Source organism: Salminus brasiliensis, chromosome 16 (assembly GCF_030463535.1).
Source record: "Salminus brasiliensis chromosome 16, fSalBra1.hap2, whole genome shotgun sequence".
Taxonomy (NCBI): domain Eukaryota; kingdom Metazoa; phylum Chordata; class Actinopteri; order Characiformes; family Bryconidae; genus Salminus; species Salminus brasiliensis.
In genome coordinates, this window is record NC_132893.1 from 4,784,670 (window position 1) to 4,808,323 (window position 23,654).

Genomic DNA, 23,654 nt, shown 5'->3' on the forward strand with positions numbered 1-23,654 from the left:
TCTGTCTTTCTTTCTGTCTTTTTTCTGTCTTTCTTTCTTATTGTCTGTCTTTCTGTCGTTCTTTTTTATTCTTTCTTTCTGTCTTTCTTTTTGTCTTTTTTCTGTCTTTCTTTCTTTCTTTCTTTCTTTCTGTCTTTTTTCTTTGTCTTTCTTTCTGTCTGTCTGTCTTTCTTTCTTTCTTTCTTTCTTTCTTTCTTTCTGTCTGTCTTTCTTTCTTTCTGTCTGTATTTCTTTCTGTCTTTTTTTCTTTCTTACTTTATAACTTACCTGCTGTCTTCCTTTCTTTCTTTCCTGGGTTTATTTGTTAGGACTACTTGCCTGTAAAGATTTCCTCCGCAGTGCTGTAAGAGCTGCTACCCTATGCTGTGTTTTTTTTTTTTTGAGACACAGGCTCACTGACCCCAGATCTGATCCCTAAGTGCCTTGGCTTGTTGACTAATCCAGGTTTTCACTTTGCCTGATTCTCCCCTCACTGAAATATCTTCACTAACACAAACATCACTGTTCTGCATTTTTCACCATGTATTTCGTGTGTGTGTGTGTGTGTGTGTGTGTGTTTGTGAGCTTCTGCTTTTACCTGAAAGTGACCTTTCTGAAAGTGACCTTTTTCCTCCTGGTTTTTCATGCCCATATTTTTAAACCCCATATCCCCCCCCCAGGCCAAGGCGGAAGAGGACCCCGTTGCTGTCCTGCAGGCGGCCCATGCAGCTGCCTGTCAACTCAAGGTCTGCTCACAGCTCTGAGTGATTACAATGCAGCCTGTTACCATGTAGAGTTGCTTCTGATGGTAGAGTGTTAGGAGAGAGAGAGAGAGAGAGAGAGAGAGAGAGAGAGAGAGAGAGAGAGGCCTCTGCTTATTCGGCAGCGGAATACTGAGAGGACGGCTTCAATCAAACACAGCGGCGAGGTGTAGCTTCACCACCTGCTGCAGCTCATCAATTATGAATCATGATGAAGACGATCCTCTCTCTCAGTGTTCTGCTGCAGTGTGTGCTGCGTTTGCTGATAGTTCTATATTTGTTTGTTTGTTTGTTTGTTTGTGGCTCTGCAGTATTTTTATGACCATGTCTTGCTGTGAGAATTACTCTCCTGAAAAAAAGGTCCTTTAGAAGGTTCAGAAGGTTCAGAAGGTTCTCCCACATTTAGTTCCATAAAGAAACATGTTTGTAGTAGAGCGTGTAAAGAACTTTGAAAACTTTGAAACTCTAAGGAACCTTCACTTCACCTTAAAAAGGTTCTTTACCAGTGGTTCTTCATACTTTCATATCTCTATTACACTCTACAGGTATGAAGAACCTTTTATCTGTCTAAGGAACCTTCACTTGATATCAAAGTTCTTTACCAATTTCAAGGTTCTTCACACTGACATATATCTCTATTACACAAGAGTGTGAGGAACCTTTTAAAGCTCTATGAAACAGTCATTTGAAGTGAAGGTTCTTTACCAGTTTTAAGGTTCTTCACACTCTCACATCTCTTATATACTGTAAGGAAGTGGGAGGAACATTTTACAGCTCAAAGGAACCATCATGTGTTTTCAAGGTCCTTTACCAATTTGAAAGCTCCTTGCAATCTTACATATTACACTACACGAGGAACCTTTTATCTGTCTGAGGAACCTTCACTTGATATCAAAGTTCTTTACCAATCTGAAGGTTCTTCACACATTTCTCTATTACACACTGTGAGGTGTACAGTGTGAGGAACCTTCTAAAGCTCTAAGGAACAGTCACTTGATGTAAAGGTTCTTTACCAGTTTAAAGGTTCCTCACACTCTCACATCTTTATTACACCCTAAGAGTGTAAGGAACCCTTTATCTGTCTGAGGAACCTTCAACCCATATCAAGGTTCTTTACCAATTTAAAGGTTCCTCAGACTCTCACATCTTTATTACACCCTAAGACTTTGAAGAACCTTTTATCTGTCTAAGGAACCCTCACTTGATATCAAGGTTCCTAACCAATTTAAAGGTTCTTCACACTGACATATATCTCTATTACACAAGAGTGTGAGGAACCTTTTAAAGCTCTAAGGAACAGTCACTTAAAGTGAAGGTTCTTTTCCAGTTTAAAGGTTCTTGACACTCTCACATCTCTTGTACACTGTAGGGAAGTGGGGGGAACATTTTACAGCTCAAAGGAACCATCACTTGATATCAAGGTTCTTTACCAATCTGAAGGTTTTTCACACATTTCTCTATTACACAAGAGTGTGAGGAACCTTTTAAAGCTCTAAGGACCAGTCACTTGATGTAAAGGTTCTTTACCAGTTTAAAGGTTCTTCAACCGTCTCACATCTTTATTACACCCTAAGAGTGTAAGGAACCCTTTATCTGTCTGAGGAACCTTCACTTCATATCAAGGTTCTTTACCAATGTGAGTGAGTGTGAGGAACCTTTTAAAGCTCCAGGGAACAGTCACTTCATTTAATATCAAGGTTCTTTACCAATTTAAAGGTTCCTCACACTCACATCAAGGTCTTTATTACACTCTTTATTACACTCTAAGTGTGAGGAACCTTTTAAAGCTCTAGAGAACAGTCCCTTGATGTAAAGGTTCTTTACCAAAAGTGGTTCTCCTACCACTCGCTCAAAGAAAGTAGCTTTATTTATAAGAGCATCCAGTAATTTCCTCATTAGGTCTTAAAGCTCAGGATGTTGGCCAGACCATAATACTCCATATGGAGTTTGAGCTTGACTTAAAGTGATAATCTGGAGAACAGTGATATTTACTCCAACCTGAACAAGCAGAAGATCAGCAAAGACATATTTGACGTATGATGTAATTATTTCTCTGAAAAATTGCTGATATTGCTAATAAAGCTTGCATGTAGATCTGCCGAGGTAGGTCACTCTGCACTCCCGTGGGCCGCTGGCTCTCCCTGCTGGCCGTGGTCATAATTACCTTCCCTTTAGGGCTACGGGTCAGACTTCACTAGCCAAGAGAGTCTCATTGAAAGAGCCCTGACCTTTTAGTACCTCTGTAACCCAAACCTTCACACACCCATCATAACAGACCTATCAGCCGGTGAAGCCATAATAAAGCGAGGCAGGCCGTCACCTCCATCTGCTCTCTGTTTCTTCCTCCAAGCCTGGTCGGAGTGTAGTGTTACCAGGAACAGCGCCTACTCTCTCTCCCCTGAGCTCGTCCCATTGTTCCACTCTCTTTAGCTCTATAGCTTTATGGCTTCATAAACGGCCGATATCTGCAGAGCTAATATACTGAAACCCAACACCGCGAATAAGTGATTCTAGGAATAAGTGATTCTAGGAATGAGTGATTCTAGGAATGAGTGAGCGACTTGCTCTAGCTTCTCTGTCCAGATTTGTCCATCAGCGCAGCACTGGACCTGCAGAGTGCTTTGGGCCCAGCTTACATTGGCATTGTTGGCTAGGATTCCTCCTGTCTGATCAAAGTGTCAAAAGCTCTCTTTTACCAAAAAAAGAGGAAGAGGAACCAAGCCTCAAACTGCAGAAGTAGACTGCGGGTTTCACTTCACACACTCATGGTCATGTGTCACCATTTTGTGTGTGTGTGGATGTACCATGTGTGTCATTGAGGCTCTGAGAATGACAGAGCTTCATTGGCGGTTGAGGGACCAAACGAGTGCTTGGCCTCCCTTTGCTGCATTGGTGTGGTCATGGTAAGTGAGATGGGAGATGGTGGTGTCCTCACACTGTGCTGATTACTCCTCTCCAAACTCTTCTGTTTGTCCTGCAGGTGAAGACAGAGGAGCAGATAGCCGCAGAGCGAGCCTGGTACGGCACGGAGAAAGTATGGCTGGTCCACAAAGACGGCTTCTCTTTAGGTCAGTGGGGCTACAGGGCAACGCACGATGCACGTTTTGGTGTTTTGGTGTTTTTGCTGCTCAGACGACGAGCTTCAACTGGAACAGACGTCATTCTAACGGAACCGAAAACAAATTCGATACCTGATCGGACTGTAACCCGACCAAATTCTGTCCGAACCGAAACGTAGTCTGACAGAATTTTCTTATTGAATCCAACCATAACATGAGCACATCATATCTGGACCTGACTGTTACCTTGCAATTTTTTTTTTCGAGCCTGAAAATGACACGACAAAATGGATCGGACTGTGATCCGCCATAGTTCTGTCCCAACCCGACTGTAACCCAACAAAGTTCTGTGACTGTGATCCAACAAAATTGTCCTTATTAGATTGTGACCCGCCACAGTTCTGTTTCAACCCGTTATTTCTGACTAAACTGGATTGTAACCAGATTAATTTCTGAGTGAACTGGATTGTAACCAGATAAATTTTTGACTGAACTGGATTCTAACCAGATTAATTTCTGACTGAACTGGTTTGTAACGAAATTAATTTCTGACTGAACTGGATTGTAACCAGATTCATTTCTGACTGAACTGGATTGTAACTAGAACTGGATTGTAACCAGACTAATTTTCTTACTGAACTGGATTGTAACCAGATAAATTTTCTTACTGAACTGGATTGTAACCAGATTCATTTCTGACCGGACCTGACTGTAACTGGACCAATTTCTGTGTCTTTAGAATTGATGTCTAGATCTGACCAAACCGTGATATGAATAGTCAGGTCAACATGTTGAGCTGTATTGTGTAATAGCAGAGGCAGCTGTAAATTCTGCAGGACAGGAGAACTTCAGGATCAGAGCTGAGAAATGTACCCCCCTGCCTGGTGTAGCAGCTTGTAGACTCGCTGCATTTGATAAAAAAATTATTTCTTCAATAGCTCTGCTCTTCCCTTACAAAAACAAACATGACCGTGTGTAAGTCTACACCACTGCACTACACTGAAGCTGGAGAGGAAGCTTAGAATAGGCCTGCTTTATTGATCCCTGTGACCGCCCCCTGTGACCGCCCTCTGTTTCTACAGCGACGCAGCTGAAGACGGAGGCAGACAGTCTTCCCGAGGGCAAGACGAAGATCCAACTGGACCACGATGGAACTCTGCTGGAGGTGGACGAGGATGACGTGGAGAAGGTGGGTCATGTGGGTCATGTGGGCCTGGTGATTGGCCTGGTTTAGAAGGCCTGAAGAATGACAAGAACCTTGTACCCAGATCTGCCAAATCATACACTGGGATAGTTTAAGCAGAGGGTCTCAAATGTTTTGGGATGATTTATGAACACATTCCAGATGGTCCAGATATGTTTGATGGGAACACAAGCTTGTTTCTAGTAATGTTCAGCCTTTAGCTTTTAGCAATGTGTCCAGAACCACTCTCCATTTGTCTCTGGAACCCCTGGTCATATGTGAGGGACTCTACACACTCTACACTCTCTGCACTCAAGTGGCCTCCAACTCTTCTTTTGGAGAACTACCTGGAGAACTACTTTTTAAACATTGATCTAGACAGAACTAAAAGAAGAGTTCTACTATTGTTTTACTAGGTTTTTACAGTCACAAGACCAATTCAATGAATTGTTTGAATTCATTCGTTGTTAGATGTTCTTTGAATTGGTGAAAAAAATGATTTGTAGAACCTAAATGATTCTTGACACAAAAAACTATAACATTTCACTAACGTTACTAGGTTTTACATTTTTATGTAAAAAACTGACCCTGTATAGATTTTAAAAACAGTTCTGAGTTCTAAGTTTCACTAATATTACTAGGCTTTTATGTAACAGTGTAAGGACAGTGACACTCAAAACAGCATTTGAATGCTTGAACAGTTCTTTTAAAAAGTTCTTTGAAGTTCTCGAAAACTATAGAAAACATGTTCTAGGTAGCATTAAAAAAAGGATTTCACTTTTGTTCCACTATATTTTTAAGTGACAGTGACAAGTGACAATATATATATATATATATATATATATATATATATATATAATACGGCTGGAGTAATTAGCACCAGCGTGATCAGCAATGTGAGCCAGGTCCTGCTTCCTGTCTGTGACGAAACTGTGTCATTAGTGGAGATCTGTGACCTGCTGTGGTAGGGTTGGCAGTTTAGCACCCCGGGTGCTGTGCTGAGTGACAGCCACTAAGTGACAGTGAAAGCTGTTAGGATGCCATCTGCTTGGAGCCTTCACACATCCATAAAGCAGCAAGTTTATGCGTCTTCAGGCATGCGTCTGCTGCTTGATTGGGGCTCCAGCCTGCGATGGTCATTTTAAGGGATGACGCTACAGGAACAGTTTGGCGAGAAATCGAATACTTGTGATTTATCACTGGCCCTAGATGCAGGCGCCCCTTGACCCTGGATCATGCACCAAACAGAGGAGAGAGATGCTAGGTTGACATTGCTAACAAACACTGGACTCAGACTGTCACCAATCTCGTCTCGGTACATATGTGGCCAAAATCAATCATTTATTTCCTTCAGAAATAAATAAAAAGATCTTATTAAAATATTTAAGCTAAAACCGGAACTACGTGATCATCCATATGAGGTTCCACATTGTAGGATTTCTTTTTTGCAGACACATCGATGTGATTAAGATGGTGTGACACGGTATGAGTTACTTTAGTCTACACTAAAATAACGTCTCCACAGAGCTGAAAGGCTGGGCAGCAAGGCCGGAACCACTTTTACCTCAGCACAGCGTGTGGTATCACACAGTGGGACGTTATTCGGACATTAATGTAATTTAAATAAGGTCTGTCCATGTTTTTTTGTTGTTTTATAGCTTTTCAGTACATCTTTGCAGCAAATAAATAAAGATTTTGGACGTGTATTTAACCAGACGAGATTGGTGACAGTCTAAGTCCAGTATTTGTTAGCAACGTTAGCCTGACGTCTTCCGTTGTAAACTAAAGAAGCAAACCTCATGTATCAAACATGTCTTGGCTGATTGACAACATCTGGGGTCAGTGATTCGATCACGTTCATTTGATTTTTTGGCAGATTACTTCTTTAAGACGTGCTCTTAACCCTTATTATTGTCATTATATTAGATATTATTATATTAGAGATATGATTCATTACATTGATAGCTCCCCAGACTTCACGTACACTCCAACTCCAACTGAACGATAATTATATGAGACCACCCTTTAGCTACTACAGATCCAATTAGCCAACCATTTTTTATCCTGGGATTATTGTATTATGTAGTCCCGTATTCAGTGGCAGCTATGAAACCAATATGTAATATGATGTGTGTAACTGTGCAAGTAAAGGGGTGAACATTTCTGGTTCTGGTTTTTAGGCGAACCCTCCTTCATTTGACCGTGTGGAGGACCTGTCTGCACTGCCCTACCTGAACGAGTCCAGCGTCATGCACGCTTTACGCCAGCGTTATGGAGGGAACCTCATCCACACGTATGCAGGGCCCAACATTGTCTTCATCAACCCTGTCAGTGCTCCGTCCATGTACTCTGAGAAGGTAAGGCACCAGTCTGACCCCTTGAAGCCCAGACTTTTTTATTTTTAATATAAAAACCTGTTTTTCAGTAACTTTTGTGCATGATTCAGTATCTTTATAAACATTTAAGTGTCTGCTGTAAATGATTCTGTATCTACAATAAGTGATTCAGTCTCTAATATAAATAATTCAGGATCTACAGTAATTACTTCAGTATGTATTATAAATGGTTCATTATAAACAATAAATAACAATAACAATAAATGATTCAGTATCCTATACAAATGATTTGGTATCTACAATAAATGATTTAATATCTAGTATAAATGTATCAAATGTATCATTTCAGTATCTACAATAAATGGTTCAGTATTTATAATAAATAATTTAGTATCTACAGTAATTAATTGAGTATGTATTATACATAATCCAGTATCTACAATAAATGATTCTGAATCTATTATAATTAATTCAGTTTGTAATATAAATGATGCATTACCTGCAATAAATGTTGCTATAAGTAATTTGGTATCTTCTCTGTATGATTCAGTGTCTAAAATAAATGATTCAGTATCTAGTAAAAGTGATGTAGAATATGCTATTCATTTTGCTGTATCTACTATAAATAATCTGGTATCTAAAATAAATGATTCTCTATCAAATATAAAGTTTACAGCAACTGCTTTGAAACTTATGTGTAACTTATGTGGTTTGAGGATGATGAATGGGGGCCCATATCCAGACCTTTAGGGTTTACAGGGTTGAATCAGCTGTAAACTGTGTTATGAATGGAGGGATTCAGGTGTCCTGTCTCAGGGAAACCTGCAAACCTACAGGCCTCCAGAACCGCCCTATTACACCACTACCTTACAGGCAGTGTTTCAGCCAAAATTTGCCAGTATAGCTAAAAATGAATGAAAGCTAGTGGGGGTCAGTTAGAATGTGCCCATACTAGCTGTTATTGTTGTCCTTTTGTCCTTTTTTCTGTGTAAATTCAGTCATGTTGATTTGAGATGTGTAAATGAAAAGGTCTAATTGGTTTAAAGTGCATAGTATCAGTATTGCCTCCAGTTCACCCTGTATCTGCTTCCAGGTTATGCACATGTTCAAGGGCTGCCGGAGGGAGGACACAGCTCCTCATATCTACGGTGTGGCCCAGGCCGCATACCGGAAGCTGCTGACCACACGGCAAGACCAGTCCATTGTGCTTCTGGGTAAAAGCGGCAGTGGCAAGACCACCAACTGTCAGCACCTGGTGCAGTACCTAGTGTCCATCGCAGGCAGCAATGGCAAAGTCTATTCAGGTGAGGATGGCTGGGAAAGACTGTGATGGTCCTAAAAGGGTAATTCATTCCCAGTTAAAACCTTGGGAAGTCATTCATGGTTGTATATATATATATATATATATATACACACACACACATATATATATATATATATATACACATATATACACATACATATAGAATTTTTTTAATATATATATATATATGTTTCAGCTGAGAAGTGGCAGGCTGTCTACACCATCCTGGAGGCCTTTGGGAACTGCACTACATCCATGAATGGCAATGCCAGTCGCTTCTCCCATATTGTCTCTCTTGATTTTGACCAGGCAGGACAGGTGGCATCAGCTTCCATTCAGGTAGGAACAAACATCGCACTCAGCTCCAGTACGAACTTCCTTGTTTATGCTGTGAGAAATCTAATTTACATATTTTCCCTAAAATGTATCGTGATCTTCAACAAGATAATAGGATTTCATACAATGACAGAAACCACAAGTGAAGGAAGTGTGTGCTGGCTGGGGCTTGCAGTTTACATAATACTAGCTGGTAGGGATGCAGGATATATCGGTGGCTGATTATGTCGTTTACAGACCGATAATTATCTTATAATCTTATTGGTAGCTCCTATTTTAGCACTGCTGGAAATGTCCACTCGTCTAGCTCCCTCTGCTGGCCACAGTCAGTGTTTTAACTGGAAGGCCGGTAATGTACTGACCTGTGTTCTAAATACTGAGGTAACACCACTTTCATCCCAAACTATATTATAAGTCGTCCTTCCTAATGAAACTTTCCGTTCCACCTTAAATGCTGCTGCTGTTACTTTACAGCGCTGGTAATTACTATACAAACCTGCCACACTTTTTAAGGTGGAGTGGAAAATTGGAATGAGGAGAATGGCTTCAGTTTCGCTTTGAATGGCCTATAATGGTGGAAAGTAGACGTTTGTGGGGCGAGTCTTTGTTTTTATTTTTATTTATTTATATTGTGCCTATTTTCTTTATCTATATTTTAAAATAATGCATTAAAGTGACTGTTTTATGGTCTCTGTGATAGATCTAGTAAGGTCTTAATTATTGGATATTGTATCAGTCCAGAAATGTCTATATCTATGCATATCTCTGCATAATTAATGGACTTTGAGCTTCCATTACTGTTAGCTTCTCTGCCCTAAGAAAATTTGCACCCCAAATATGTCCTGCATGATGGTACATCTGCCTTCTTACCAAACTATGACTGTAAGAGGAACTTTTCATATTTCATATCTGGCCACTGTTCCTGTAGACCATGCTGCTGGAGAAGTTGAGGGTTGCCAAGCGACCAGAGGCCGAATCGGCCTTCAATGTCTTCTATTACTTGATGGCTGGAGCTGACGGTTCTCTCAAGTAAGCTGTCACCCCACAGAACTGATGTAATTTAGTTTATATGTCAAGACCAGGGCTGAAGAGGCCTGTCTTTTCAGTTCTCCCTCTAACTGTGCTTTGTTGTGTCCTTCAGGACTGAGCTGCACTTCAACCACTTTGCCGAGAACAGTGCTTTCGGAATCCTGCCTAACTCCAAAGTAAGTGCTCTCAGCTCCCCCGCTTCTACTACAGACATCAGTGGAGTACATGCCTGGACCACACACTCAAGTTCAGACAGACGGTTTTCAGGTCTACAGGTCTACAGTTGAGTTCAGACAGACGATTTTCAGGTCTACAGGTCTATAGTTGAGTTCAGACAGAAGGTTTTTGGGTCTACAGGTCTACAGTTAAGTTCAGACAGAAGGTTTTCAGGTCTACAGGTCTACAGTTGAGTTCAGACAGAAGGTTTTTGGGTCTACAGGTCTACAGTTGAGTTCAGACAGACGATTTTCAGGTCTACAGGTCTATAGTTGAGTTCAGACAGAAGGTTTTTGGGTCTACAAGTCTACAGTTGAGTTCAGACAGAAGGTTTTCAGGTCTACAGTTGAGTTCAGACAGAAGGTTTTTGGGTCTACAAGTCTACAGTTGAGTTCAGACAGAAGGTTTTCAGGTCTACAGTTGAGTTCAGACAGAAGGTTTTTGGGTCTACAGGTCTACAGTTGAGTTCAGACAGAAGGTTTTCAGGTCTACAGGTCTACAGTTGAGTTCAGACAGAAGGCTTTTGGGTCTACAGGTCTACAGTTGAGTTCAGACAGAAGGTTTTCGGGTCTACAGGTCTACAGTTGAGTTCAGACAGACGGTTTTCAGGTCTACAGGTCTACAGTTGAGTTCAGACAGAAGGTTTTTGGGTCTACAGGTCTACAGTTGAGTTCAGACAGAAGGATTTTGGGTCTACAGGTCTACAGTTGAGTTCAGACAGAAGGATTTTGGGTCTACATGTCTACAGAATGTAATCAAGTGGTTTTACCATCCCAATTATGATTTTATCATGCTACAGTCAGGTTCAGATCATCAACCCGGCCCTGTGGGTCCGGTTGGGCAGAACTATGGAAGAATGTTCTTCAAAAAAATTGTCAAACCTAGTAAATGTTATTTACTGTCAGCCTGAAGACAAGCAGAAGGCCGTACAGCAGTTTACCAAGCTCCAGGCTGCTATGAAGGTGCTGAACATATCTACGGAGGAGCAGAGGGCCTTCTGGCTCGTCCTGGGGGCAATCTACCACCTTGGAGCTGCAGGGGCCACCAAAGGTAATACCCTTTCCCTTAACACTGCAACACACAATATTGGATAAGGGCATGCTATTGCATGTAATAGCACCCTCAGCAGGCGAGCATGAATATGTATTTTTATTAAAATAGTCATGGAGTAATACTGATCAGACTAATCACTGTCTTGTCTGTTGTGAAATAGCTGAGAGTGCACTAATGGTTATTGACTGAGCGCTAATGATTATGAATGTCTATTCTTAGTCACCCGTTTGATGCTCATTTTGTCTAATGTTGCCCCCTGTGCAGTCTCAGTCATAGATGAAAGTGGTAATGATCGACTTAAGCAACCGCCTCACTGAGTGCTGAGTGCTGTACATGTTCTGGGCTTCATCACTCTTCTGTCTGTCTCTCTTAAGCCAGGCATACACTGTGCAATTTTGGAATTCTTCTTCTTCACACTCATCATGTACAGACAAAGCCTGCCATTCATATGCTCACACTGTCCGAAGGTTGTCAGCCCAACTGACATGCTGCGACGTAGGTGCTTACACTGCACGTGAAACGCAACCCAGGGGCAGAGCTCTGTCCTGTATATCAAAAATGACCATAGCAAGCTGCAACTGTACAGCTTAGAAATCGGCTCGTGAAACTGCTCAGACTGTGAGAAAAGTATCCAAAATATCTGACGTCAGAAATCCATCCGGCCATCCGGCCATCCGGCTGCTCACTCTGAGCACGTTTGGGCAGTTATGCAAGCATCACTTCCCCTCTCACAGTGCCTGTCACACATCAGCCCATCAAGCTAAAAGTTGGAGCGGTCCTGAAATTCTGTTTTCTACGTCCAAAACGGGCTTAAAAACATGCTAAAATCGCACAGTGTACGCCTAGCTTTAAACAAGCGCTGCCACGATTACTTGGGTGTAAAACGGGATTGAATTGGACCGAATTCATTGCACCAATCAGCCATAACAATAGTACCACCTCATAATACCACACTCAACTCTACTTACCATAGTCTCTGTTCTTCAATGGTCAGGACCACACAAGACCACCACTGAGCAAGTAGTATTTGGGGGGTGGGTCATTTTCTGTCTGCTCTGTGGTGGTCAGTCCTGTGGGGTCCTGAGCACTAAAGAGCAACCAGAGTGAAAGGAGGCTGCTAACAGATGGATACAGTCTGGAATTCTTCAGTCTGGAACTACAGAGTTCTCCTATATGGTGAGTTGAGCTAATATAAGGGGCAGTGAGTGTAGAAACGAGGAGGTGGTGTTCATTTTAAGGTTGACCGGTGTGTTATAATGATATCACTGGCATTTAATGATCTTTAAAAGACAATAATGTTGTTTACAGTACCGTTTATCATCTGTTGACATTCAGTCTGTTGTCCGCAGTTTTACTCGCCGCCACTAAGTGGCAGCAAAGCGATTTGGAAGGCACTTGGCCAAGACTCGAGGCGCGCGGCCCTCGCCTTTCTTTGTATCGGCAGCTTCCCTCGAGGAGGGTGACGCGGGGTTAATGTGTGTGGGCGGTAATGATAATAATGGCATTAAGCAAGCATGTTCATCACTCAGCTCGCTACCGAGGTTCCTATAATGAGGCCACTAATGGGCCTCACTCTCCAAACAGGGCCTGCATACTCCCATGAACTTAGTCGCATGTGTTTTCTTACACTGTGTGATGTGTGTGTGTGTGTGTGTTTGTGTGTGTGTGTGTGTGTATTAATGTAAACAAACCTCTCCTAGGAGTTATTCTCTCTCTCCAGTAGAGCTCCAGAGTGTATAGTGTATGGTGTTGTTCTAACCCTTTTGTTTTCCACTCACACTCTGATGTTGCATGCCGGCCCTCCTCCTCATCCTCCTCCTCCTCCCCCTCTTCGCCCTCCTGGCCGTAACCCAGAGTCAGACGAAGGTAAAACACGAAACTCCTCTATTTACTCTTCTCTTTTTTTGTTGTTTTTTTTTGTTTTATCGTAGATAGCAGACAGCAGCGTGCTATTAGCATTTTAATGGTCTTCAGTGTGTGTGTGTGTATAAATACGTGTGTGTGTGTCTCGCTCTTTCATCCTCCTTCAGTAGCATTGTATTGGGAAGAGCAGTGAGCTCGTGCTGCTGATAAGGCTCCCATCCAGCAGCTCTCGCGCTCTCTCGCGCACTGTCTCGCTGCCTGCCCCGTTTGATGTTAGGCCTCGCTTCTCTTCAGGCGCCGCGTGACGGAATATCTGAATGTTCTCCGGTGTCCAGACTCTTTGATCATCAATCCGGAAGATTAAAAATGACACTGTGTGTGTGTGTGTGTGTTTTAAAGAACAATCAGACGTGGATAGAACTCCGGGATTTGCACGATTAGAACTTCTCATTTAATGCTTTATTATGTACTGAAAAACACACACACAGCACAGGCGTATGCGGAAAAGTTTGGGCCCCACCAATGTTTAACCCCTTAATGCAGCAAGGCCTATTGCACACAAAGGTGTATTACTCAGTGACTACTGGCACGGCCATTCTCTGGTAATAGAAGTGTGTAATAACACTTCCGGCCCGCAGGCGGACCACAGGCTGTTTGAGGCTGTAAGGATTTCTAACTGACAGTAAGTGAACACGTCCTCTACAGCAGGGGGATTCAGTTAAGCTCGGTGAAGGTCTGCTTACTTAACCCCTTAAAAAGCCTGCTGACCGCCGGCAGGCCGGAAGTGTTATTACACACTTCTATTACTAGAGAATAGCCCCAGCAAGTCCCTGTAGTTACTGACTAATACACCTTAGTGTGTGATAAGCCTTGGGGGGTTAAAGGGGTTAACTCCTATGCCTAAAAAAAGTGCAGGTAATCAAACAGACAGAAGTGGTATTGATAATAAAGGGTTCTTTGACTCTTTTTATCCATTTTCTCCCCAATGGATCATCAAATACTCTACCCATGCATATTCTCCTGCTGTTGCATCGTCACAGGGCAAGCATCGCGCTCAGGGGAAAACACAGTGTACCCGGCTCTGATGCATTGCCCAGCGGACGTCTGAGGAAATGTAGCACCTTGGAGAGGGCAAGGCCAATTGTGCTCTCTCAGGGCTCTGGCTACCTCCTGCTATAGAAGATGCTTTCCTTGTATCTGACGGAGGATTTAACCAGGCAAAGAACCAGTTAGGCTCTTTATATATAGGACTAAACATATGGAATATATAAACAAACCCTAAAAAATACATGTTTTTTTAAGAAAGTAAGACCTTGAGTGGAGCCAAAGTACAAATTAAAACCTCACAATAACAGTAAAAAAGAGACTAGAAACATGGTGAAATATAATTCATTAAAATAATAATAATAGCAGCAACAAAAATAAACAAACAAATAAATAAAATAAATAATAGAGCTACAGTTTCCCACCTTTAACGAAAATATAAAAGACTCCTACTCAAACTCCTACTGTTTACCTCGCTGTTTTTGCGTGAGAAAGAGTGAGTTTTTGTCTAGCACCAAACACTCCGAACAGACGAGACACAGGCTTGAACAACATACACATACATCCACACGAACCCTTGCTTTTACTTCACTGCTCATCTCTGTGAAATCTGCTTCACGTCCAGATGAGCTTCAGAATGAGGTTAAATTGGGTGAATAAACACTAACTGAGCAGAAATGTGTCTCTGTTTGAACTGGAGCTGCATAATATATCGTTTCAATAAATCGCAATAATTTAAAAAGTGATATTGCAGGATGTGCAATGCCAGAAATATTTCAAACACAACGTGCTCCAATTTTTTGGCTTCTTGAAAAAATTGCAATATGTATTGCAGAAAGAAATAGATTGTGCAGCCCTAATTTAAACCTTTTTACACTTAAACTATCAATTATTTAATTTCATTTCATTTCATTTTATTTTATTAATTAATTATTGTATTTTTGTATTTATTTATCTATCTATCTATCTATCTATCTATCTATTTATTTATTTATTTATTTATTTTGTTTCATTTATTATATTTTTCATACAATATATACTAATGCTGCATGATATAAACCACCATTCAAAAGTTTGGAATCCCTTACTGTAATAAAAATTATTACAAAGAAAAAAAAATATATAATATGTGAGGACCTTTACAGTTTAAAATGCTATAACCAGTTACAGCTGGTGGATAAATGGGAGGGGCCTGTATTCTGCCCACGCCCTCTTTTAAATGACCAGGCTTTTTATAAGTCACTGATTAAGGTTTGTTTGGTGTTCTTCAGCGGGCCGCAAGCAGTTTGCGAGGCACGAATGGGCTCAGAAGGCGGCGTATCTGCTGGGCTGCACCCTAGAGGAGCTCTCCTCGTCCATATTTAAACCCCATGCCAAGGGCACGCTCCCCCGCACTTCCAGCGCCCGCCTGGGGGCCGAAGACTCAGGAGACGGCTCAGGTAATTTTTATAGGTTTATAGCACTGGTGGAGCTCACTGCCTCTTAGTTACTTAGTTACATCATACCAACAACCCAGCAATGCCATAGCAACACCATAGCAACCATCTATCAACCAATTAACACCACCATAGCAATGGTGTCACTATCAATTACCTATCAACACCACAGCAACCACCAGCGAAACCACTGGAACCATGTAGCAACACCATAGCAACTGTGTGGAAGTAGGAACCAGCTGCGAGAACATCCTGCTGTTTCTCTGGATAGTGGATTCTTCTAGTTTCTTAGCAACCACCTACCAGACAGCCACTTAGTTACATCATACCAACGACTCTGCAATGCCATAACAACACCATAGCAACCCTCTAGCAACCAATTAACACCACCATAGCAATGGTGTCACTAGCAATTACCTAGCTACACCACAGCAACCACCAGGGAAACCATTGCAACCATCATACCAACGACCCAGCAATGCCATAGCAACACTGTAGCAACTGCCTAGCAACACCACAGCAACCACCAGCTGCATACATACCACTGCAACCATGTAGCAACACCATAGCAACTGCCTGGAAGTGGGAACCAGCTGTGAGGACGTCCTGCTGTTTCTCTGGATAGTGGATTTTCTTATGAAGGTAAACAGTTAGACTTCAGGCAGTAAGTCTAATGAAGGGATGGCGTCTCCAGCAGCACACAGCGGTGTGTGTGTGTGTCTCCTGCTTATAAAGGGGACGCGAGCCACCTTCTCATTTACTTTCCAGACGCAGACTCTATATGCATCATATATCGATGCATATGCGGTACCTCTGTGCAGCCTCTGAAGAGTCAGCCTCGTCAGCATAAGCAACATTACCGGTAGGATCTGAACATGCAAATAATCCTCACTAAGTCCTGAACACGCTGCTGCAGAGTATGCAGAACACACACACACACACACGCCGTGTTCACCTAAACTGTCTCAGTCGCCAGTGTCTGTTCATGGACTTTTTTTGGAGTTCTGCAAAATTGGCTTCTGCAGTTTTATAATAAGCACTTGCGAGGCAATTCCGCGTGATGGGCCTGTCACCCGGGGCCACACCTACGCACCCCTCCTCTCTCTCTCTCTCTCTTACACACACACACACATACAGACGTTCGGATGGCCCGAGGGGGTGTGTGTGCGACCGCGGCTGTGCGGTGCTGAGAGTTATCTGATGTCAGAAAGCGTTTAACAGGTGCGCAGAGCCAGGAGGCATGCGTGTGCAGGCCCAGATCAGAAGCTGAACCCCGCAGTCTGATCTGATTTCTGCTGACAAGCCTGAGTCACTCAATGCCTCCACGCCTTGTTTGTCATACTCGGATTTTATTGCCCGCGCTGGACGCCAGCAAGCCAGCAATGATAGAGGGCTCGGAGAAGGTTCTGCCTGTGCCATGACGGATCTGAGCAGTCGAGGCATGGTCTCCACAAGACCGCGGAAGGTGTCTTAGGTGCTCATGAGCCTATTGTCCTTTCTTGGACCTCTTTTGGTAGGTATTGACCACTGCATAGCGGGAACACCCAACAAGACCTGCCTGGTGTTTAGGAGATGCTCTGACCCAGTCTTCTTGCCATGGCAACGTGGCCTTTGCCCATCAACTGACTGTTCACTTGCTGCCTAACATGTAGATCCCACCCTTGACAGACGCCACTGTGGATGAAGAGAATCTAATGGTCCTAGTGTAATGGCTGATCAACCCAGCTATGCCATAGCAACACCATAGCAACCCTCTAGCAACCAATTAACGCAACCATAGCAATGGTGTCACTAGCAATTACCTAGCATCACCACAGCAACCACCAGCAATACCACTGCAACCATGTAGCAACACCATAGTAACTGCCTGGAAGTGGGAACCAGCTGCGAGAACATCCTGCTGTTTCTCTGGATAGTGGATTTTTCTAGTTTCTTAGCAACCACCTACCACCTACCTGACAACCACTTAGTTACATCATACCAACGATACCTTTGCCCATCACCTTCAAGAACTGACTGTTCTCTTGCTGCCTAACATGTAGATCCCACCCTTTGGCAGACACCACTGTAGATGAACAGAATCTAATGGTCCTAATGTTATGGCTGATCACTGTACACCTTTAATAGAAAACAATTAAGCATTTCAAGGGTTTGGCGGGTTTTCTGAAATCAACATAGGGGCAAAATTATACACACAGCACCCCTGATATTTGGTGGCCCCTTACCCAATCAACAAGCTTCTGGACGAATTTTCTGTTGGATGCTTGACCACTCATCGTGGAACAATTGGTAGATCTGGTCAGTTAAAGCCTCTGGGAACCTGAGTTTTGGTTTTCTTCCTAATTAAGGTGATCTGGCTCCTTAGGGCCCCCAAATGTCCAAAGTATGTCTTATGAATGTCTTCTGCAGACAGCGACACAGGTGTCTCCTGTGTCCAAACTTTTGGACATACAGTGTACCTGCATTAACATTCAGCTTGTGATAGGGGTCAGAAACAGACCATTAAGGACAATATCAGTCAGCTCCATGTATCGAGGACAAGACCGCGCCAGCGTTAGCAATAGCGTTAGCATTAGCATTAGCATTAGCATTAGCTGCTGTGGGTACTTGAGGATGATTATCTCCTCACCTCCATTTATTCAGGTGTGTTTATCAGCTCTCTGCTGCTTTCCACTCACCTCACAACTGAGTTACACATTAAATGCAATGTGTGTGTGTGTGTGTGTGTGTGTGTGTGTGTGTGTGTGTGTGTGTGTAGGTGTAGGGTCCAAAGCCACAGCAGTGGAGTGTTTGGAGGCTATGGGTGCTGGCTTATACTCTGAACTCTTCACTCTCCTCATCTCCCTCATCAACAGGTGAGCCGTCAGCTCTCTCTGCCTCACTCTCTCTCTTTCCTTTAAACTCTATGCTTCACTCTGCCTCTGCCTCTCTCTATCTCTCTGCCTCTGCCTCTCTCTCTATCTCTCTGCCTCTCTGTTTTCATCTTTCTGCTTCTGCCTCGCTTTTCCTCTCTATGCCATTGGCTCTCTTTTTCCATCTCTCTGCCGCTGCCTCACTCTCTCTCTGCCTCTGCTGCTCTCGTTTCATCTTTGTGCTTCACTTTCTCTCTTTTTATCTCTCTGCCGCTGCCTCACTCTATTTCTCTGCCTCTGCCTCACTCTTTCCATCTCTCTGCCTCTTCCTCTTGTCTCTCTATACCTCTGACATCATACCATTTGTTCCCTTCATTCTCTTTTTCTCTCTTTGACTCTGATTCTTTCTTTCTCTCTCTCTCTCTCTCTCTCTCTCTGACTCTGATTCTCTGTCTCTCTGTCTCTCTCTCTCTCTCTGACTCTGATTCTCTCTCTCTCTCTCTCTCTCTCTCTCTCTGACTCTGATTCTCTCTCTCTCTGTCTCTCTCTTTCTGACTCTGATGCTCTTTCTTTCTCTCTCTCTCGCTCTCTCTGACTCTGATTCTCTCTCTCTCTCTCTCTCTCTCTCTCTCTCTCTGTCTCTCTCTCTCTCTCTCTCTCTCTCTCTCTCTCTCTCTCTGACTCTGACTCTGACTCTGACTCTCTCTCTCAGGGCTCTGAAGTCGACTCAGCACTCTGTGTGCTCGGTGCTGATTGTGGACACTCCAGGTTTTCAGAATCCCCGGCAGGTGAAGAGTGAGCGGGGGGCCACTTTTGAGGAGCTCTGCCACAATTACGCCCAGGAACGTCTGCAGGCCCTCTTCCACGAGCGCACCTTTGTGCAGGAGCTGGAGCGGTACAAGGAGGTACACACACACACACACACACACACACACACACACACAGTAACATACAGTATAACTCTGGATTGCCATGTGGAGAGCAGCGGTGGGTGTCCACTTTGTTTTCCCAAAGGCATTTTGTTGGTCCCATAGTTTAGTCCTGTTTTAGCTTGTTTGTCCTGAAAATGTCCACACACACACACACACACACACTAGCGTCTAGCGTTGATTATGTCTGGTTCCAGACAGTCAAACCTGCGACGTCCTCCTGCTGTCAATCGCTCGGCGCTTCTTTTGAAAAGCTTCAGACCTTCAACAGAATCGATACACACCCACGTTTCACAGCGGCTGCATGTGACTGTGGAGCACGCTGGCTTTGGAGGCTTAGGCTTAGTGACAGACGGACGTACTTGGTGACTGTCCCGCCACCAGCTGGCTCCAATATCCACCCCCCTGCTGGAACGACTCCTGTAAAGCCCCCCCCCCCTCGCTGCTCCTGAGACTGCAGAGAGACTCTCCACTCTCTCTGATCTGAATCAGGCTACAGTGATTAACAAACAGTGTTTTCAGTCACATACACTACCAGTCAAAAGTTTTAGAACACCTCTGGCGCTGCCACAGATTTTGGGCCCCATGATCTATATCACAATATCACACTGGGCCCCAAAACTATAGCACCCCTACCTAGCACACAAGCAGCTGTTGACTCTCGGAGTCTTCTGATGCTGTTGTGTCTCAGACCTCTTCTTGTACCAGACCTCTTTAGGTTTTCTGATGGTGTCTTCTGATGGTGTCTGGAAGCCCTCTATGGGCGTTTTCACACCTGAAAGTCCAGACCAAGGTCCGAACCAAGGTTCCTGTAGGTCCGTCATATACGTTGGGTTTCACACTGCAGTTAAGTGACCAAGCGCACTGAAGAACCTTGCTTTGTCCGGTCATTGTCACTTACGCAGTCCGAATTCCAAATCCCTTGGGGCTAAAAAGCTCTATATTAACGTCATCAGTCCACAGAACTCGTTTTGATGAAATGCATCAGGCTTATTTAGATGTTTCCTTGTTTAGATCCTTCTGATTTTGTGGTGAGGTCTCAAGAAAGGATCAATGTAGTTCATATTTGTGCAGGCATCGCCGCACAGTAGAACAGCGCAAGTCAAACTGGGGTCGATGTTCCTTTCTAGCAATTCTATGAGTAGTTTTCAGACCTTTAGTCTTCCAGGCCTTAAGTTGACCTCCATCGGTCCTGTTAACTGCCATTTTCCTGTTAACCTGTCTTCTCTTGCTTGGTGGGCACGTTCAAAGTCAAGGCTGCTGATCACCTGCATCACCTGGCCTTTCCTAACCATGACTGTGAACAAGCCATCAGCCCTAACGGTCTACTGAAAGACTGAGGCCTTGGTGAAAGTTACCTGAGCGCTTTCCAACCAGTGGTGCCCAGATCTAACCTTGCCACTGAAAAAGTAACTAGGATTTGGTAGTGCATGGTGGAGTAAACCTCCTCTGTCTGTGTTGTGCATTAGAGCTGTTGCACGTCACACACACACACACACACACACACCCACAGATATCTATCAAGAAAAGCGTCATCGGTTGTCAAAAAGCCATTTCCGACAGCCTCCCCTGTCAGCAGTGAGGTCAGTCATCCAGACAAATATAAAACACTCTGAGCAGCTGGACATTTATATTACCAGGCGGTGTTGTTCTAGCTGTGCCTGAATGTGGCTTAATTATACAGCGCCCTGCTAAAAGCCCGATTACTCATGAGCTGCCATTTCTAAGCTGCAGTTAGTTAAATAAACATATATCTCCTGTAGGCTCTTAGCCAATCACGTTTAACTGTGTTATAATAACAGTGATGCACTCGAGGTCTGTGCCCAAGAGTAACCAGACAGCCCTTCTGATTTCTTTATGGTCTACCCATTGCTGACATACTGTAGGTGTTTGTAGGAGCTTGTATCATTTCCATAGAATAGCACTGACCATTGGAATGGGATGCTCTCCGTGTCCAAATATATCCCCCCCAGCACTGAGCTGTGGAGCAGTGGAACTGTGTTCTCTGGTGTGATGGAGCTCCATCCAGTACCAGAAGTAATCATTAAACATTACACAACCTCACTACTGTTCTGGTGGCTGAACGCAATCAAATTCTCACAGCAATGTGTTCAACATCTGGTGAGGTCATGTACTGTTTGACGATTACTGCCTCTGGCACTCCATCTCATCTCAAAGATATTGGCGTCAATCATCAAATCATCAAACACCAGTACATGAGTTCACCAATGTTCTGGGGGCTGGATGCAATCAAATTCTCACAGCAATGTTCCGACACCTAGTGAGGTCATGTACTGTTTGATGATTACTCCTGGTACTCCAGCCTATTCCAAAGGTACTGGAGGGCCAGAAGCAATCATCAAATATCGATTTCTGACCTCACTACTGTTCTGGTGGCTGAATGCAATCAAATCCTCACAGCAATGTTCCAACATTGCTGATAGTGCAGCAGAGTGGGGACACTTGCCCTGGATTTCAGAGCTGAGCAGGTGTTGATGAGCCGCCTCTGCGGGTTGGTATTAACCAGATCTTCTGTCCACAGGAGAACATTGAGCTTGCATTAGATGACATGGAGCCCAGCACCTCGCTGTCCATCGCTGCTGTGGACCAGGCGTCCAGCCAAGCTCTGGTAAGAACACACCTCTGGTCTGCTCCATTCATTTATACGGTTTTTATAATAAGCGGACAGTCCCGGCCCTAACGTCTGATTGGCTGAGCTGTGTTACGTTTACATTTTCATTGAAGGCCTTTAGCAGACGCTCTCATCCTGAGCGACTCATGGCGACTATGGCGCAACTACACGACTGTTCAACTTTCCTTCTAACTTGAACTTAGCATGTCGCTAAATTCGTAACTACAGTGGGCTTGTTTTTTTTCCCCACCTGACATTTTCAAAACTCGACTTCACCTCTCAGTGATCTCCCGCAAGTTTTGGTGCCTTCATTCCAGCTTCATTCCAGCTTAGTTTCTCATTTAGCTTCTCTGCTCCTCTGTAAAAGTAGAGCCCTGAATTTCTGCTGAATCTGTTTGGGGCTTTTTGCCTCTCAGTGGGCATGGCCGCAGTGACCCCTGCCACCCGTGACGTCCCGCACATACCCCCTATAGCTAAACCTTTGCCTTCATGTTGTCTGGCAACTGGTAGTGGTTGAAATCACAGGCGAGAAGTGACGGAGGGAGACGCAATACCTTGCTTGATCGTATTTAAATTCGCAAATTTTGCTAAATTTCTGACCTCACTACTGTTCTGGTGGCAGAATGCAATCAAATCTGTCCCTGTATTTGCCCTGGATTTCAGAGCTGAGCAGGTGTTGATGAGCCGCCTCTGCTGGTTGGGATTAACCAGACCTTCTGTCCACAGGAGAACATAGTTATATTATATTGTTATTTTTTTTTTTTTCCACCGGACGTTTCAGAGCCTGACTTCACCTCTCAGTGATCTCCCGCAGGTTTCGGTGCCTGGATTCTAGCGGCCCATTCGCTTCTCTGCTCCTCTGTAAAAGTAGAGCCCTGAATTTCTGCTGAATCTGTTTGGGCCTTTTTGCCTCTCAGTGGGCATGGCCGCAGTGACCCCCGCACCGGTGACATCCCGCGCATACCCCCTATAGCTAAACCTTTGCCCTCATGTTGTCTAGCAACTGGTAGTGGTTGAAATCACAGGCGAGAAGTAACGGAGGGAGATGTGATACCTTGTTTGATCGCATTTAAATTCACAAAATTTCGCAAAATTTGCAAAATTCGTAACTACAGTGAGCTAAACCTTTACCCTCAAGCTGTCTAGTAACAGTGCTCACTGGTAACGGACTACATCAAGCGGCAGAAGGATCGTTTATTAAATGTTTTTGTAAATGAATGCATTTTTAATTGAACGCAGGTGTGTTTGATCATTTTCCATGTTGACTCCGTTTTATAAAAGCGATAATCCACGAGAGGCTCTTACTGCGCTACTGCGATTTCATCACGAGAGGAGACGTTTTAGCCACTCAGCTTCACGACGTGCCGAAAACACCCTTCCCCGTGCTAAAATCGGCGTAACGCACGGCCTCTTGTGGCTTATTGCTTTAATACGCACACCTGGAAGAGGTTCTCTGAAGCTGCCTTCTGCGCTGTGGAGTCGGTTACCCTCGTTAAAAGTTTAAAGGAAGCTTTGAAAGTAAAGAAATAAATAAATGAAAATAAATCAGTGTTGGCTCGGCTCTTTGTCTGGAGTATCGGAGGCTGCTATTGTAGTTTCTCTCTCTTGCATTAAGCTCGAGTTGCTCGAGACAAAGGAACAAT

General features: G+C 43.7%; 1 protein-coding gene across 1 annotated transcript in view; it reads left to right on the forward strand.

The window, feature by feature from the left end:
• Positions 1 to 23,654, forward strand: part of myo18aa (myosin XVIIIAa) — a 111,802-nt gene that overhangs the window by 28,387 nt on the left and 59,761 nt on the right. Inside the window, exons 2-14 of the mRNA XM_072658532.1 lie at positions 3,721 to 3,808; positions 4,882 to 4,988; positions 7,163 to 7,339; positions 8,412 to 8,622; positions 8,818 to 8,960; positions 9,886 to 9,986; positions 10,099 to 10,162; positions 11,108 to 11,252; positions 13,110 to 13,121; positions 15,434 to 15,601; positions 18,357 to 18,453; positions 19,163 to 19,355; positions 21,922 to 22,008. Coding sequence (XP_072514633.1) covers positions 3,721 to 3,808; positions 4,882 to 4,988; positions 7,163 to 7,339; positions 8,412 to 8,622; positions 8,818 to 8,960; positions 9,886 to 9,986; positions 10,099 to 10,162; positions 11,108 to 11,252; positions 13,110 to 13,121; positions 15,434 to 15,601; positions 18,357 to 18,453; positions 19,163 to 19,355; positions 21,922 to 22,008 — 1,593 coding nt within the window. The remainder of the gene's footprint in view (positions 1 to 3,720; positions 3,809 to 4,881; positions 4,989 to 7,162; positions 7,340 to 8,411; positions 8,623 to 8,817; positions 8,961 to 9,885; positions 9,987 to 10,098; positions 10,163 to 11,107; positions 11,253 to 13,109; positions 13,122 to 15,433; positions 15,602 to 18,356; positions 18,454 to 19,162; positions 19,356 to 21,921; positions 22,009 to 23,654) is intronic.